Genomic DNA, 16,501 nt, shown 5'->3' with positions numbered 1-16,501 from the left:
TCATAATCTCATATTGCCATTTTGAATGTTTTCGTATAGCTCATTATCTAGCAAGACATACGTTTCTTGAGTTTGGTCCCACACAAAGATGGGTTCGGACACCACTCTTGGGTCAAAACCTTCCTGTACCAGTCTGGTTTTCTTCTGCTTGAAAGTAGCTGTGTGCTCCAGTTGTTCCATGATACGGATGAATCGTGGGCATGCATAGTTGGGTAGGCGGGAGGTGATGTGTTTAAATGTAACAGCTGGACTGAAGTCTGATCCCGGGTTGAGTGATATGGCAGCCATGCCCGCTTTTCCATAGTGACCTATAACATTAGATAACGAAGGAGGAAGGAAAAAAAAATGAAATATGAAATGATGTTCAGGCAAAAAATTATATACATATCAAAGATAAACATCTATAAATGCTCAGCAAATGAATGAACAGGACGGACACGTCCCTCCCCCTATATTCAGTTGGAAGATCATCCCATATTAAATGAAATCAATAACACTTATAAAAGATGTACATTTATATTATTTCGTAGAAACAAGAAATTTGCTAATCTACTAAGAAACCTGCTCAAATTAAGATATGTTCTAGAGATATATGAGCGTGAGATGGCCAGCTGTGAACCAAAGTGATAGTGTATTTCACACCCAGTTTATCAGTTTCTCGACACCACAGCGTCGATTGTAAAAGCATCTACAGAAAATAATTGAATTTCAATCGACGCTACTACCTGCGGCTTATTAAAGAGTTGAAAAGCAACTAATAAAACCTTTCAAGATATATTAACAAAAATATTGATGTAGTTTTTCCTTTCAAACAAACGACACTCTATGTTTTAATCATGCGTTATTTCATGATTTGACTATTGTAATAATGTGAGTGTCATACCTGGTACTTCAACTCCATACACGCTGGATTCCAGTATTTCTGGCAGTTCGTTCAGGGTTTGGGAAACCTCAGTTGTAGCTACGTTCTCTCCTTTCCATCTAGGGGTAGAAAATCAGACACAAATTACGGTAGATTAATAATGCTGTTTAGGCTGCTATCCTGCTGTATCTTCCATTAAAGGTACTATGTCCCATTTGCAGGCCAAAAAAATGAAAAGGTTAAATTCCAATGGCATTTGAAAGATAATACTAATTTAGAACGTCCCTAAAAAAGGTGGGGCTTAAAAAAGGTCTTCAAGTGGGAAATAACGACTATTAGTTGTCAAATCGACTTAGGAGCTATAGAGCCAATAAGTAATAGTCTTGATGTTCAGACCATTGTACCGAATGGTCATACGTTTTATGCTGCGCAAAGATTCAATCAGTTTAATTTTGGCCATCACAAGAAGTGGGTTATTGATGTAGACAAATGCTCATGTAGGCTTTACAGCTCATTTTGTGTATGTTATTTCCAAAGAAGGAAAAAGCCAGTCAGTCACTCAATAGTGTCTGACAGTGAAGTCTAGCAAGTAAACAAGTTTCCTTGCATAATTGGAATATTAGATCACTGCTAACGTTTACATTTCACAGATATGACATACATGACATAATCACAATTTCTGCAAAGTTCTACAGAATTTGAGGTTGGCTGCAAAAGGGACATAGTACCTTTAACCCACTGACTACTGAATTTTCTCATTCCTATAGACTCAACACAGGGACCACCCGGTTCCAGTAGACAACGGTTAAAAGATGCGACCGAACATAAGTTTACATTCGTCCAATTAGAATTGCGTAGATATGACTTATGACAATATCGTCAAACTATCGACTATAGGTGTTAATCTTTATTTTGATAGTACAAAAGAACAACCCAATAAATTCCTCGGACACAATAATATTAATCCCTCTACATAAAACACTTTGTAGCTTCACAGAAAGGAGCTATATTATAACATTCTCCCATAAAATAAGGACTTCGCAAAATAAAGAAGTGTTTTAATAAATTGTGTATCAACGACCGAGTCCATCTACTTGAAAAACACTAGAACTAATAGTCTGACCATGTTGAATATCTAGCACACGTGAGAACAAAAATTGGGAAATGAAAAAGAGGTAAAAATATAGTGTATCATTTCATATTCAACGAAGTAAATCTAAAAACAAATGTGTCGAGTAGTATCGGATTCAAAGGAAAGTAGAGTTTTTGAAAAAATCAGGACATCGACAATTCGTTTTTTGTTTTGGTACAGAATCGAAATAAGGAAGACAAATTATTGCCTACCTGAAAGTGTCACCAATCCGATCTTTGAAGTAGAGATTGAAGTTCTTATCTCGAACCAGAAGATCACCTGTGTTGAAGAAGACATCGCCTTCTTTCCTCACGTCTCGTATAAGTTTCTTCTCCGTGAGTGACTTGCATCCCACGTACCCGTCTAGAGGGAAGATCCGATTGACGGGGCATACCAGCAGACCAGTTTCACCTGGAAAGATGCAAGATTGATATTATATCTCTCTATATAAACCCAGATTTAGTCAAGGAACCAGCGTTACAACCATCATAATCAACAACAACACCATCACCATCATTTCCACCATAATAATCATTGCTATCATCATCAGCATCATCCGCAGCAGAATCATCATCAACATTACAACACCGTCATCAACCGGGACATGCCAGCAGACCAGTTTCACCTGGAAAGATCCAAGATTGAGAGTCTGATATTATAACTCTCTCTCTCTCTCTCTCTCTCTCTCTATATTATAAACCGAAAGTTAGTCAAGGAACCAGCAGCACCACCATATCATCATCACCATCAACAATTACAACAACAACAACACCACCACCTTCATCATCATTATCATCATAATAATCATCATCATTACTATCATCATCACCGTCATCATCATCAGCAGCAGCAGAATCATCATCAACAACACCATCATCAACCACGTCATCATTTCATGTAACCATGGCAGCCGAGATAAGGGGCACATATCCCTGACAATCGACAACAAAATCTGAACATATTTAATCTTAGGCCATTGTATTAAGTTTTTTTCAGGTAATTTGGTTTGGTATACAATCAGCTTTTCCCGCTTGACCCCCCCCCCCCCCCCCCCCTGTTATCACAATATATGAGATTTTCTTTTTAAAGAGGACTCTTAACAAATTTTTAAAAAAAAGGATTATATAGAGATGTGACATCTGTACATAATCCTATTTCATAATCATATAATCCTATTAGTACATTGTACATACCTGGTGTAACTGGGATGCATCTGCCATTGTCATCTCGAATGGGTTGTGTTGTTTCATAATCATACTGGATAAGCTCAATCCTACACACCGCCTACAATAAACGTTCAATAAAAAATAAAATATGGTCAATTGATTTCTAATCCGCATTTCTTATACATTGTGTTGTACTAGTTTTGAGTATTTGATGACTCTATCTTCAACTTTGCGTCTAAACCATATTTGTGGTCTATTTAGTTTATAATGTCATGGACAACTACAGGAGGATTATAACGTTTCATCTGGGACATCTTCTTTTTTTTTGGGGGGGGGGGCGGGGCATAATGTTCGTCAGAATCAAAGGTTTTTTATTTTTTATTTTATTGTTTAATTCCAGTCGACGAAGTTGAAAAATCCGAGGACTTCCAGCAGACCCGGCGGCAAATTTTGGTCACGGTCACCCGCCCTCCCGACACCCCTCCTAAACCCCCATTCAAATTCATCTAGCGATATACCCCTCCCTGATAAACTGGCTCTTAAAGGTCTTTTTTATGTTCCGAAGTGCCTTCAATAGCTCGTTGAAATGAGTTCAAACATGGAGATACCAGCTTTAATCACGTCCTTTTGGCCTGGTCGAATGGGTTCTGTACAACGCATCTATTTTTAAATACCAATGCACTATGAACATTTTGCCCAAATTACTCACCTGCAGAATTGGGGGCCATCTTCCTACTGACCCGACGGTATTGTCCAAGTTCATGAGTCCGAAGTTGGCCTCGGTCGCTCCGTAGAGTTCAACGATTTGCTCGATGCGGAAACGGTCGCTGACCTCTTTCCAGATGTCGGCACCCAACCCGTTACCGATGGCCAGGCGAACCTTGTTGACAGCGTCGAGATCATTCTATAAAACACAAATCAAAGAAAATCATATTATACAAGAGATAAATTTACTTGGATCTGTATATGTCAGAGAAGAGCGATATAAGTTACACAATGTTATTTTATTTGTTATAAGTTATGTTATTTGTTATATTTCCGGACGAGTATTTACATGATAATTGTTTTGAAAAAAACGATTATTGTAAATTAGGATAATTATTGGAAAGAGACTTGAGAAGAAATATTATGGAACGATTGGGGAGGGGGATACGTAAGAGACAATATGATAACCTTTTCTCACTTTACCAGAGAAACTATCTTTAATTTGACTTTCCCTGCTTTTGGCAAAAACGTCGTTTTCACTAACTTTTCATAAAGAAGAACAAGAAAAAGTGAGAACTTTCATGAACACCTTTACAAAAACAATTGTCGAAAGGTACTCTTCACATAGACGGAAAGCAAATGATACTGAATTGGAAAACGAACTCGATAAATTCGAACTTAAATACAAACCTTTGGTTGTGCAATTAGATAGCGGAAGAGCTCGCCGATGTACATGAACATTGTGACGTCATTTTGGCGGCAATCACTCCAGAAATTTGATGCAGAGAACTTGCGTCTCAAGACACATGTAGCACCTAAATGATATAAAAATCAAAGGAATGTAAATGGAATTGTAAAACCACAGATGAAATAACTTTTACTATTTTTAAATGAATAATTACTGGTTTGCGCTTAGTTAGACAACTTTAGCCTAAGATCTCTAATTACTCGATTAGTAGTATAACCTGATTCCAAACAATCAGAATACTATTTTGATTGACATTTGTTATTTAGTTATTTTTGCTAGGTCGGAAATTCTTAGGTAAATCTGATTCTGCTGCATAGGGCCAAGTAGATGATCAGGCACGTAGCCAGAGATTGATGTTTGGGTGGGGGGGGGGGGGCAACTTAATACATGTAATCGATCGAGGTCAAAAAAGGGGTCTAGAGAAGTTCAACCGATCTTGGAAATTTGTTGGGGGCACGTGCCCCCCCCCCCCCCCCCCCCCCCCCCCCGTGGAGATGACATGACATCTCCCTGATAGGGCTTTTGTTTTTTCCGAAATAAGATCACTGAAATGTGAAAGACAATACAAAATGGAGGGGGAAAAAGACCTATAATGAGCGGCAAAAAGGGTGGATCCATTATTTTTGCAAAAGAGAGGAAGGGGCACAATCCCCCCTAAAAATAAAAAAATCTCTCAGAAGCAAATTAAAAGTTGCTTATTTTCAGATGCCTTTATTATTATTGGGGTAGAAAATTTGAAAAGGGGAGGGGGCATTTTGGTTGTGTACATCAGGTTGAATGGTTGTGACCCCCCCCCCCCCCCCCCCATCTGCCCACTGATTGTTTTACAGGTTGCAATAGTGATCCTCTACCCTAAATACTAGTAAACAAACGTAGTCATAATGAATTTCACAAGATCCCTTTACAGCAAACACTATTGAAAATCGCAAAAATGTGTTACCATTTTAAAACAATAATTTGTCTCACAGAATGATGATCATTCGTTTCTTACCTGCGTTAATGACGTTACTCAGTCCAATGAACAGTGCCGACACGTGGTAAAGAGGCAGTGTGATATACATGACGTCATCACTGCTCATTTTGAATGTTTCTAGCATGAATCCACCGGCCAACATCTTGTAATGAGACAAGCGAGAAGCCTTGGGTAAACCTGAATGATGAACGAGAAAACAAAAACATAAGTTAAGAGGTGTGTGGCCATGAAGTATGGGCAATATGCAAGTAAACATATTTATCTTCAAATTTGTAATGGAGCATTGAAAGTAGCTGGCCCGGTATATACTTTTTGATTTATTGTTTGTTTGTTTGTTATTTGTTAACGTTTGGTAAGCAGTCATCCTCCCTTTCCCCTCTGACGTTTGGATACATTGGCGGCATCCCTCATGTCAAAGTAATACAAATATTGAGGATGACTGAAATTAGTTATTTAATGTTTATTTATTTGATAACAATTCATATACAAACAACCCACCCGTACATAATTATAAATGTACGCCAGAGAATCTCTAATGCTGACGGTTTCTCTCATAGTTATCAAAATGATAATGAGGATAGTTAGTGTAATTTTTGTATGTTTATTTGTTTGCCCCTTTTATATGTCTGTTTGTTTTGTTTTAATATTTTTTCTATTTGTTGTTCTTCTTTGGTTTGTTAAGACTTTTGGCCCCGATCTTAAGTGTATATAGATGTACACCAGAGCAACCTCAAAATGTTGACGGCAATCCTCATATACAAATGTTACGGTGTACTTATTTTGTCTGTTTTTTTTTTTTTTTTTTATATGTTTGTTTGTTGTTTATGGTGTTTATACTACGTCATCCACCTGCTTTTCCTGACAAAGTCATGTAGATATACGTCAGGGCATCTCAAATGTTGACGGCATCCCCAATATAAAAATGATACTGCATGAAGAGATGTTTATTTGTTTATTGTTTGTTTACTTGTTTGTTTCATTATGTTGATTAGCCTACTACGTCACTCACCCGTTGTTCCTGACGTGTAGATGTACGCCAGGGCATCTCGAATGTTGAGGCCATCTCTGACGTCACGGGGCGGGTTAAGGTCATCCTCTGAACGATCAGCTGGGACGGGGAATTCGGGGTCCAGGCTCCACACCGAAATTTCCCTCTCTTTCAAGTCCGACATGACCTCTTCCAATGCTTGCTCCGTCGAGTTGCCTGTGCGATGGAGACATAATTAATAGGAAAACTGATGAAACGAGGAGAAAACGAGGAGAAAATAATAGGGGAGAGAGGAGCTAGGGGGGGGGGGGGGGTATCTGGGTTCAGGCCCGAGACCGAGATGTCCCTAGCTATCTTTCAGGTCTGACATGACCTCTATAATACTTGCTCCGTTCTCAATTCAATTCAATTCAATTTCATTTCATTCAGTTTAAAAAGACAACATTTCATATATCAACCAGCTATATAACATAAAATACACATTAAGTTTATTTGACATATTAAAATAAACTGAATAGGTTGCAACCTGAAAGGAAAAAAATAATCCTTATATAGAGGTTGACCTTTTTTTTTTTTTATAATAAACAAATATGAGTCGCTGTGCGATGGAGACATAGCCTAATCGAAATACTGATGAAGTGATGAAAAAACGAGAAGGAACTAATTTGTGAGACAATATTACATAGAGAGAGAGGGGGGGGGGGGGGGGGGGAGAGAGAGAGAGAGATAGTGGCAGGAGAAAGAGGGAGAAATGGGGTTAGTTTGCATGGAGAAAGAGAGGGGGAGGGGTGAGGGGAGTGGAGTGGAGTAGACGGGAGAGACAGACAGAGAAACAAATCTGAAGTGTAATAACAAGTAACCTTTAAATGCGGGACACCCTATAGACCGACAGCCCAAGAGACCGACAATGCACGAGATCGACAATTTCGGTTTTATGAGCCTCAACACAAAAGTTGGCAAACGATCCGTGAGACCGACGACGGTATCTTGGACCGTATAGCCGTTTTCATTCGGCATGAAGCGATGACAAATTGAAAGCAAAAAATGAGATATTAAATCTGGACTTTCATAACTATGTTATATCTAATCTCCTTCCCCCCCCCCCCTCCCCTCCCTCACAGCTGCTTGTCTATACAAAAAAAAAATCAGCAATAAACACCAGCGTTTGAAAGAGATGGTCAAAGGAATAGTCACATAACGTTAAACTATACAATTAGAGGAATGTTTAAATATATCTATTTTCTCTCGTATACCAAGACAAGTATAAGCAAACCATGAAGAAGAATGATAAATGGGAATAATCAAACCCCAACAAAATATTATGAAATGGAGTTTTTAAAAGGGCTCAGAGTCTTTTGATCATTTAAAAATAGATAGTACCGCAGTCAAGAAAAGAAAACAATTGTCCCGTTGGTATCATTAGCATATATCAGGTTTAGTTATGGTCCCTGCACAGTCGTAACGGGCCATAGACCGAGAAAAAGTTATTTCGAGCTTGTTCTATTCGGTCAAGAAACCGTCATGAATCATCTTCATTTGATTTGATTGTACTATATACTCCAAGAATGCAAGCGCGCATAAGCAAAATGTTTTCGCAGCGCCATTTTTCATTTATAAGAAAAAAGAAAAGTTTGGCACACCTCCGCGGCTTGCATCTTTCTCATTTATTTACGTCAGTCACGAACTCTTGGGTAGCAGATTTAACGAGTGGAGTGGGGATTGAAACACGAATACCACTCGCATTTAGCCGTCACTCAAGCTGGGCAATAAATTTGTAGCGCGCGGCATCATCTTCGTGGAGCAATTTCACCCACGGTGCATTGCTCGAGAAATATTTCACTACGAAGAAAGATGATCCATCAAAATAATTTGCGTGAATACAATGCGCCAACACGTAGCTGAAACTCCCCAAGCGGTTTCGGTGAATTGATCACTTTCTATCTCTTGAAAATAGTTGATGTCCTCGGGTTATTTCTAGCTGGCTTGTTAGGGGTATACAAAATAGCAAGGAGTCGCTGTGGAGTTTATTGGTATGTCTGAACTTTGCGATGAACCTTTGAAGCTGATATTATGGGGACAACAAATCATAAACAACTTTATAATTCTAAGAAATCATCCCAGGGTATCCAAAGTTCAATAGAAAGATATGCGATAGATGTGAGGTGTACTATTTGTGTGTGGTTCAATTAGGGTTACAATCTGTTTAACCCCCTCCGCTCGTTTGCTCCGCTCCCTCGCATGTCATCTATATTTTTAGACAAGTGCTCAAACCTTCATAAAATGTTGAGTTTAAACCTCACTAAAACAATCATTTTGTTTACGAAAATTCCAAGAAATAGTTTTTTTTCTCTCATTTTGGCTGACTGCTAACAGTATAGATTCTTCTGCTTCAATTCTCGTTAAATATCAAGCTCTCCTCTCAACAAAACAGAATGCAGCGAATAAGAGCGAGAGTGAATGGAGAGAGAGAGAGAGAGGGGGGGGGGGGGTTACAGACAAGCATCATACACACCCGCACGCTCGTCTACACAATCACGAACACCCACACACGCCCACCCTCCCAAGAAGAAATGTAGAAAGGGAGGGGGAGAGGGAGAGTCAGAGAGGGACAGAGCCAGAGGGGAAACAAAGTGAAATAGTACTGAATTGTGAATATCAGATCATAAATCGGGTATTCAAAATAATATGGATTCTGAATTATTATGATTCATCATCCAAAAACTTAAAGTTGCCCGACCTTTTTCCTAATCCATTCCAGCTCCCTGGTCTAAACATGAAAAATGGAATGAAAAGAATTTGAGCTGGATTAAAATGCATCATCCATGTACACTAAAATGACGCACAACAAACCAATAATACCAGGTAAGTAGGCCCCGATGAGTATGTGCTGCAACTATCAACACACTTCGGATAAGAGATGATTAATACAGGTAATACAAAATTATATATCCAGGGTGTGTTAAGCACGGCACACACGACACGATACATTGATTACCAAACATACTTCTATTAGTTAACAGATAATGCCGGCCTAAACAAAAATCAAATTCTGAGCAAAATTCATCTACCTTAAAGTTTAAAAGAGTTTATGAGGTTTTGTTATTGTTAGATCCATACAAACTGATGACGTTCTATCTCCTAAAATGGAAATGAGCGAGATGGCTTTCAGCTGAATTATAATTATACAATGTATTATCCATGGCCTTATATGCCAAGAATTGGATTGCATCTTTCGCAACCTGATGATACGCATGCGTAACCAATAACACAGGTAATTATGCCCCAAGGAGCATCTGCTATGCCAGAAACACCTGAAGCAAGTATCCAGCACGATCAACACACTTCGGGCAAGAGCTCATCCAGAGAAAATATCCAGGGTGTTATAATTGGATATCGTTCGTAATTTATACGTATATTCATTATTTCATCTATAATAATTATGCCGGGCCGTAATCATCAGATTCTGATGTGAATTTTTTTTTCTCATAATGATTTCAAGGAAAGCGTTATTTTGTATAATGTTAAAATGTGGTAATACACTGTCCTTGCTTATCGCTATATTTCTTGGAAGGGCTTCATTTATGTTTGACGGACAACAGAATTGCTACTCAATAAAGTGAATAGTCATTGTATTGTAAAGTTGCTTCCCCCCCCCCCCCCCCCCACGCACACACACGCACACACAAAAACACTAATTTTCGAAAACTTGTTTCCCCTTCAGGGACTCTTTGAAGCAAAAGCAACATTATAATGCGTCCTCTCTTGCTCAAAATAGTAGTCGAAACAACAGAAACAAAGAAGTTAAAATTTCAAACCCAGGTCCATGACATTAAAACACAAATGTGTCAATAGTTTGCAGGGTACTCAAAATAAATACAAGATAATTATACAAACATGGAAAATAAATAATAAATCACGAGAACCATTATTTTAACGAAACAGAAAAGAAAGCATTATTGTGTATTAGTATGTTCTGTAATAATCGTATGACCTGCCATGAGTTCGGAATGGGACCACCCTCTAACTGTTTTAACATTTAAAAGAAAAAACTTAAAAACACAGCATTGAGCAAAACGTGAGGAGGCAATATAGACTTCAATTAATTTGCCAATATCTTTGCCCCAAAGTGGCCGATATGGTACTGTGCTGAAATGACAATAAAGAAGATGAACAGTCATATCCAATCATATCTTACCAGTAACTGTGATAAGAGTAGCGGCTTCGCTGATCTGCAAGCAATGTAATAGGGCCTTCGATCTCAGGTTGACATTCAAGAGCGCGCAGGTCACACCTAGTTTACTGAAACCCAGTAAGGTCCAGATGAATGCAGGTTCGTTTCCGATGAAGAAGGCCACCTAATATTAAAATCAAGAGGAGAAAATTTTATTTAAAATAAATGTATACGTTGCCTATAGCTATGGGGTTGCTCCCCCCCCCCCCTCCACATCGAATGGCGACAACAAAATGAGGGCGAGCAGGGAGGGAGAGGGGGAAGGCAATAACATGGTGTATAAGGCAATATTTGAAAACAAACGTTTGCTCCGATAGTTTCACCAATGAATGCCAACTTAATTTCCTCTATGTAGGCCTGACGTTAATAATAGTCCTTGACCCAGCACTTGGCTATTGCGAAGAAAAAAAGTAGAATTTGTGTGAGAGAGTATGAAAAAGGAATGGAATACATGATAAATTACACTTAGAGAGAGAGAGAGAGAGAGAGAGAGAGAAGGGGGGGGCAGAGATATTGGTTATTGTGTACTAAATTATTTAGTTTGACTGTCTAAAAGTTGACGTTGAGCTTATGTTCGTTCTTATTCGGTCATTTTACCATTATCCAAATAAGAAAGGTTATATGTGGTCGATTTGGATTTTCTAAAGCCGCGCAAAAATCAGTACTATTTCACTTTTTTGCTTGTTGAAAAGAAAGGAAATCTGTTGGCTAAATTGAAAACAAATCGTCGACGACGTTTTTGTCTTGATATGGGACTGTTTCCAAAGTAGGCGCTATAATAATCTGATGATTTTTATTGAATTTAGGCAACATGAAAAATATTTACCTTGCCAAGAAAAAAGCGTTAAAAAGCATGTCTGATCTTACCTTATCCCCACGTTTAAACCCCATCCGTTGGGCGATTCTTGCAATCCTGTTGGCTCTTCGATTGACGTCGTCATACGTGTACTTCTTCCCCTCAAAAATGAGCATGGTTTTGGCGGGAGACTTCGTGGCGTGTTCTTCAAATTTATCAGCTATCGTGAACGGTATCTTCATCTTCGCGTACATCGATAGAGTTCGCTGTCTGCGAAGCTGAGTTAAGATGAACTGGACGTCGCAATAGGGCGTCGGGTATTGAAGCCACATGCAGATAACGAGACAAATGGCCACCAGAAGGAATATTGCGATGATGAACAACATCATTGATCACAATATTGCAGCTGTGAGAAAGAAAGAAAGAATGAATGTGATACAACAATAAGAATAACATTGCACTTGGGCTGGGCTATTTTTCACAATTTTCTTCCTATACTTTTATAGGAAATATTTACAATTACTTATAAGAATATATCGCTATCATCACTGTCATCATGCAGAAAATATTTTGTTTAATATGTTGAGATAAGGTCGGTCATAAATATACATAAAAACTAAGCCAGTATCTATATGTCTCAGTCATTGTCATAGAAAAAAATTGAAAGAAAATACACAACTGATGATAAAGTAAATAAGAAATCAAATCTTTGCCTACCTCTTATAACGAAATAGAGACGAAATGTCAAGCTTTGGAGATCCTTAGACAGTCTCAAAGAAGGTATGAAATGTCGATGAAGAAGAATTCAAAGAAGGAAAATCCAGGTACGATGATAAAGCGAAGTCTTCTCGAAATCTGCATGAGCGTATTAAACAGTCCACTTGATGAAACCCATCCAGGCATCTTCTGACTTTCTCCAGAGCGGTATAGACATATTTATATTATTACCGTTTCTCAATACTATATAAATAAATATTTGAATACTATATAATGATGCTATATTCTGTACGACCTCAGTTTCAGTTTTTTCGTACGTCATTGCGGTTGTATTGTAGTACATTACCAAGAACAGCGAAGAAAATTCCCCGTTCGTCTATTGGATAAAACCTTCGAGCCAATTAGAGGCTCCGAATAGCTCTCGCCAAATGTACGTTTTACGGAGAAGTGAAGGTCAGCGAACTGTGGGATTTCGTCTTGGGCAGGTTGTGCTATGTAAAGGGAAAATGGGTCAAGTGCATTGGCATTGCGATGTGGTTCTCGCTCGGCACATTCCAACGGAGTTCCCTGTGGACAATACGACTTCATAAGTTGACGTCATCCAATATCTATCCAAGAGTCGTCATCGTCGACATCATCTTAACCGAAGGTCATGGCCTTTGATTATGCATATTTTACTACGTCATCAATTCATGATGAACATCTTATTCTTGAGCAATATCACAGATATGGTGCCATAATGTAACGGTATGCATCTTAAGAAATAAAGTTGAAGCAATATAAGGTCAAATAACCAAAATAACGAGTTTCTCGTCCGGACTTTTTCAAAAAAGGAGAATGCAGGGCATTACCAAACTATTTTTAATTTTTTTTTTTGCCAATGATGCTTAAATATAGCTGGCCAAGGTATATTTATTCACAGATATTGTGCTATTTGAGTATATTGATGCAATGTATAACAAAACAAATGATTTAGTAGGCCTATCATCTTATAGCTAAGCAGGTCTAAAAATTCACAAACAGTGAAAATGTGTACATGACTGTGTTCAGTTTGAATTAACTATAGAAGCTATTGATACAAAATGTATCCATCACAACCTTTTTATTTTTTATTTTTTTATTTTTTGGGGTAATTATTTTTCCTTTTTTTTTTGAATAAGAAATAGTAAGAATTATTTAAAAAAAGGAGGCGGTGGCCTAAAAGGAGTCGGGCGGGGATGAGAAATTCGTTATATTTTTTTTTTGGCCTAATCAATTTCTGAATGCCGTTTCTTATGAAAGAAAAACGGTGATAACAGAGCGTAATAACGAATCAGATTAAACAATCAAAATAATGAGTTGCAAGCAATAACAAGTGTATCTCCATCGATCATCTTTTGTTTCAAATATTTGTAGACCTACATTAGCCTATAATCCATTCTAAAACTTAAAAAAAAAAAATCCTTTTAGTATAATAACATTTGATGTAGTCCTATGCTATAGGCAGGGAAAGATCTATAGGAGCTGGGGGAGGGGCATTGTCAGAGATTTGTGTTTGATTAAGTATAAATTTGAATAATATCTGAGGACACATTCCCCCTCAATTTGAGCGTTAACCTTTTAATCTCGGACCCCCCCCTCCCCTCCTTTTACAGTCCTGATCCTGGAGCCGCACCCCCCTCAATTTCTTTAGGGGGGATCCCCCCCTCAAAATTTGAAAAAGTGCAAAACAAAATGTATAGCAAATACTGACTGAAGACTGCAACACACTTTTAGGCTCTGGATCTGGAGGGCCCAAGAGTGCAGCGTTTAGAAAAATAAAACAAAATCTCACTCGGCAGCTACGCTCCCTCGCATTATATCCTTCAAAATGTACAAGTAAATACCGAGAAAAGTGAAGTGTGAAAAAATATATTGCTTGTTTTTATACTATAGTTTTGCTAAGGAATGTATTTTTTTAATACAACCAAAACTTCAAAACCTGTGACGGGGTAGTCACTTCCGTCACCTTCACCCTTCTTATTCACTATGCTCCCTCGCACTTGCGTATTGATTGCCGGGGGGGGGGGGGGCTTGGGGGAAGTTCCCCCTTCAAAAATAAAATTCAAACGTGGTTTATTTCTAATTCGATACCAGTGATTTACAAATGTTGCTGAAATGGCTTTTTCCCTGAGCTTCCGGGGGCTCTGCCTCCTGGACCCTACCAAATGCGCTAAGGCGGGCCTCTGGTTGCTCATCTGACCGTAATTAAATGCATAAAACCCCTTAGTTTAATGGGACTCCGCCCCTTGACCCCCGTCGGGGCTTTGCCCCTGGACCCCACGCCAATTTACCACTTGCTTCGCTCGCTTTGCTCTACCTGATCGTAAATACTTTACCCCCCTCCCCACTTTGAAAAAACGTTGCCAGGGCCTGCGTAAAATGTAAGTGTGGTGGTGATGCGGATTTTTTTCTTCTCCCCCATCATTTTTGCTCATTACGCCACTGCTCCCTCGTCCCTCACATTTCGTCCGTCCCCCCCCCCCCCTGTTATGAAAAGAAATCGCCGCCCTGGTGTCGATGGATATCAATGGCGTACTTGGAACAAACAGAAGTAAGTAAGGAAGGACAAATAATAAGAAAAAAAAAGAAGAAAGAAACACGTCATCCATTTATAAGAAATGACATAATTCAACTTGTTATCATATAAATTGATAAGCATCTTGTTGATTAGTATCACGACAACAATGATGATGAAGATGGGAAGGTGGCAGAATGAAGGGGCCTTCAATTTACAAGCCTTTAGCTTTAATGCCGCCACTTTCTTATTGCCTTGTTTTGTTCAATTTTGTTTGGTAATTAAAAAAATAAAATCTAATAGGCCTATTATGTATGTCATTTCTCATGAATTATGTGAAATAATATGTTCTTTTATTTATTCATTTATTCATGGTGTTAAGCAGCTAATGGCTGTATTGTTCACATTTTCAAGCAAATTCAAAAATACATATAGGCCTAATACAATATTGCACATGGTAACAAATATACAAACACCAGAGGATGATAATCAGGGTGCATAGAACAAAAATGAAATGTTTAACGTTATTGTTACTGCCTATATTTCAAGTCGTGTTGTATTTTTATTGTAAATTTGTTCAAACTGATTATCTACCATGCCCTGCATGTTTAATTTTATGTTTGAAAATGAAAAATAATGGATTGGAAAAAAAAGAGGGCGCAGAATTTTCGCCCTAGAAGGGCACAGTTCGGTTTGATATCATTTCACGCCCATAACAACAATTTGTATTTGCCGGCGGAGGGGGGGGGGGGGGGGAATTTGTTAGACGAGGCTTGCGAGGGAGCATAGCGACTATGCAGGATGGGGTGTCCCCTCTCAAAATGATTATTTAAATATTTGAAGAAAACTAATATTTTTCATCATTATTTTAGGTAAATGAGCGAAGAGGGCTAAGAAAATAAATTAAGTTCCATAGTATTATTCCAAGTTTCCGAGTGGATGTGTGTGTGGGGTGGGGCGTTCCATGCAGCGCCAGGGAAATTCCTATTGCAAACTTTAGATCAGAATTGTACCTCATGTTGTGTAGCGGCGGGGGAGACACTGTAAAATATTGGAGGGATAACTCTTGGACTATCATCCCTAAAAATTTGGAACCTTAACTATACCCGAAAATCTAAATTCTTTGCATACTCTAAAAAGCATGGAGGATCTCGGTCTGTGTGCCGTCCAATCTCATCGAAATGTATTGCAGTTTTCTAACCCAATATTCATTGTTGTATTTCAAAGCGACCGAGCGAGGGGGAATCTTATATGGGGAGTTTAATTCACCACCTCCCAGCCCCCCCCCCCCCCACCTTCTTGCCCAGGGAAACATGCATCAAAGTTGTTGTTTTTCCATTTTTAGTTTCCCCAAGTGATCTATCGACTTCGTCAGCCAGCTCGGAACATTCCCGGTGCATGGATGCATCGGGGTACTTTGATATGCATCGGGGTCGTGCCGGGTCGTGCTCAGTGAAAAAAATACACGGGGGCTCGGGGCGAATTAGCCCCCGAAATGCCCCAGAGAGCCCCCGAAAATCAGAAAAGAGCCCTTGTAAATTTGCATAGAGTTCAATGTAAAACAAATTTTAGAGTGTTAATTTCATGCAGGCAAGCTTGAAAAGTAGCCCCCGAAAAATGAATATTAATTTTTTCCCTGGTCGTGCT

The 16,501-nt window shown here is 38.7% G+C and overlaps 1 protein-coding gene across 1 annotated transcript; it reads right to left on the bottom strand.

Moving 5' to 3' along the window:
* On the bottom strand, window positions 1-12,003 carry LOC584826 (very long-chain acyl-CoA synthetase-like). Its single transcript, XM_030991101.1, has 11 exons — window positions 11,673-12,003; window positions 10,770-10,929; window positions 6,596-6,790; window positions 5,605-5,964; window positions 4,552-4,680; window positions 4,344-4,408; window positions 3,870-4,064; window positions 3,188-3,278; window positions 2,207-2,405; window positions 884-981; window positions 1-308 (listed from the first exon to the last, which is right to left on the bottom strand). The coding sequence occupies exons 1-11, from the start codon at window positions 11,988-11,990 to the stop codon at window positions 1-3; spliced, it is 2,118 nt and encodes a 705-aa protein (XP_030846961.1). The 5' UTR covers window positions 11,991-12,003.
* Window positions 12,004-16,501: the final 4,498 nt, after the last annotated feature.

The sequence above is a fragment of the Strongylocentrotus purpuratus genome, unplaced genomic scaffold (assembly GCF_000002235.5).
Source record: "Strongylocentrotus purpuratus isolate Spur 01 unplaced genomic scaffold, Spur_5.0 spur5_scaffold_2, whole genome shotgun sequence".
In the NCBI taxonomy this organism is placed as follows: domain Eukaryota; kingdom Metazoa; phylum Echinodermata; class Echinoidea; order Camarodonta; family Strongylocentrotidae; genus Strongylocentrotus; species Strongylocentrotus purpuratus.
The sequence above is the reverse complement of the archived record's forward strand: the minus strand, read 5'-3'. Positions and strand labels throughout refer to the sequence as shown.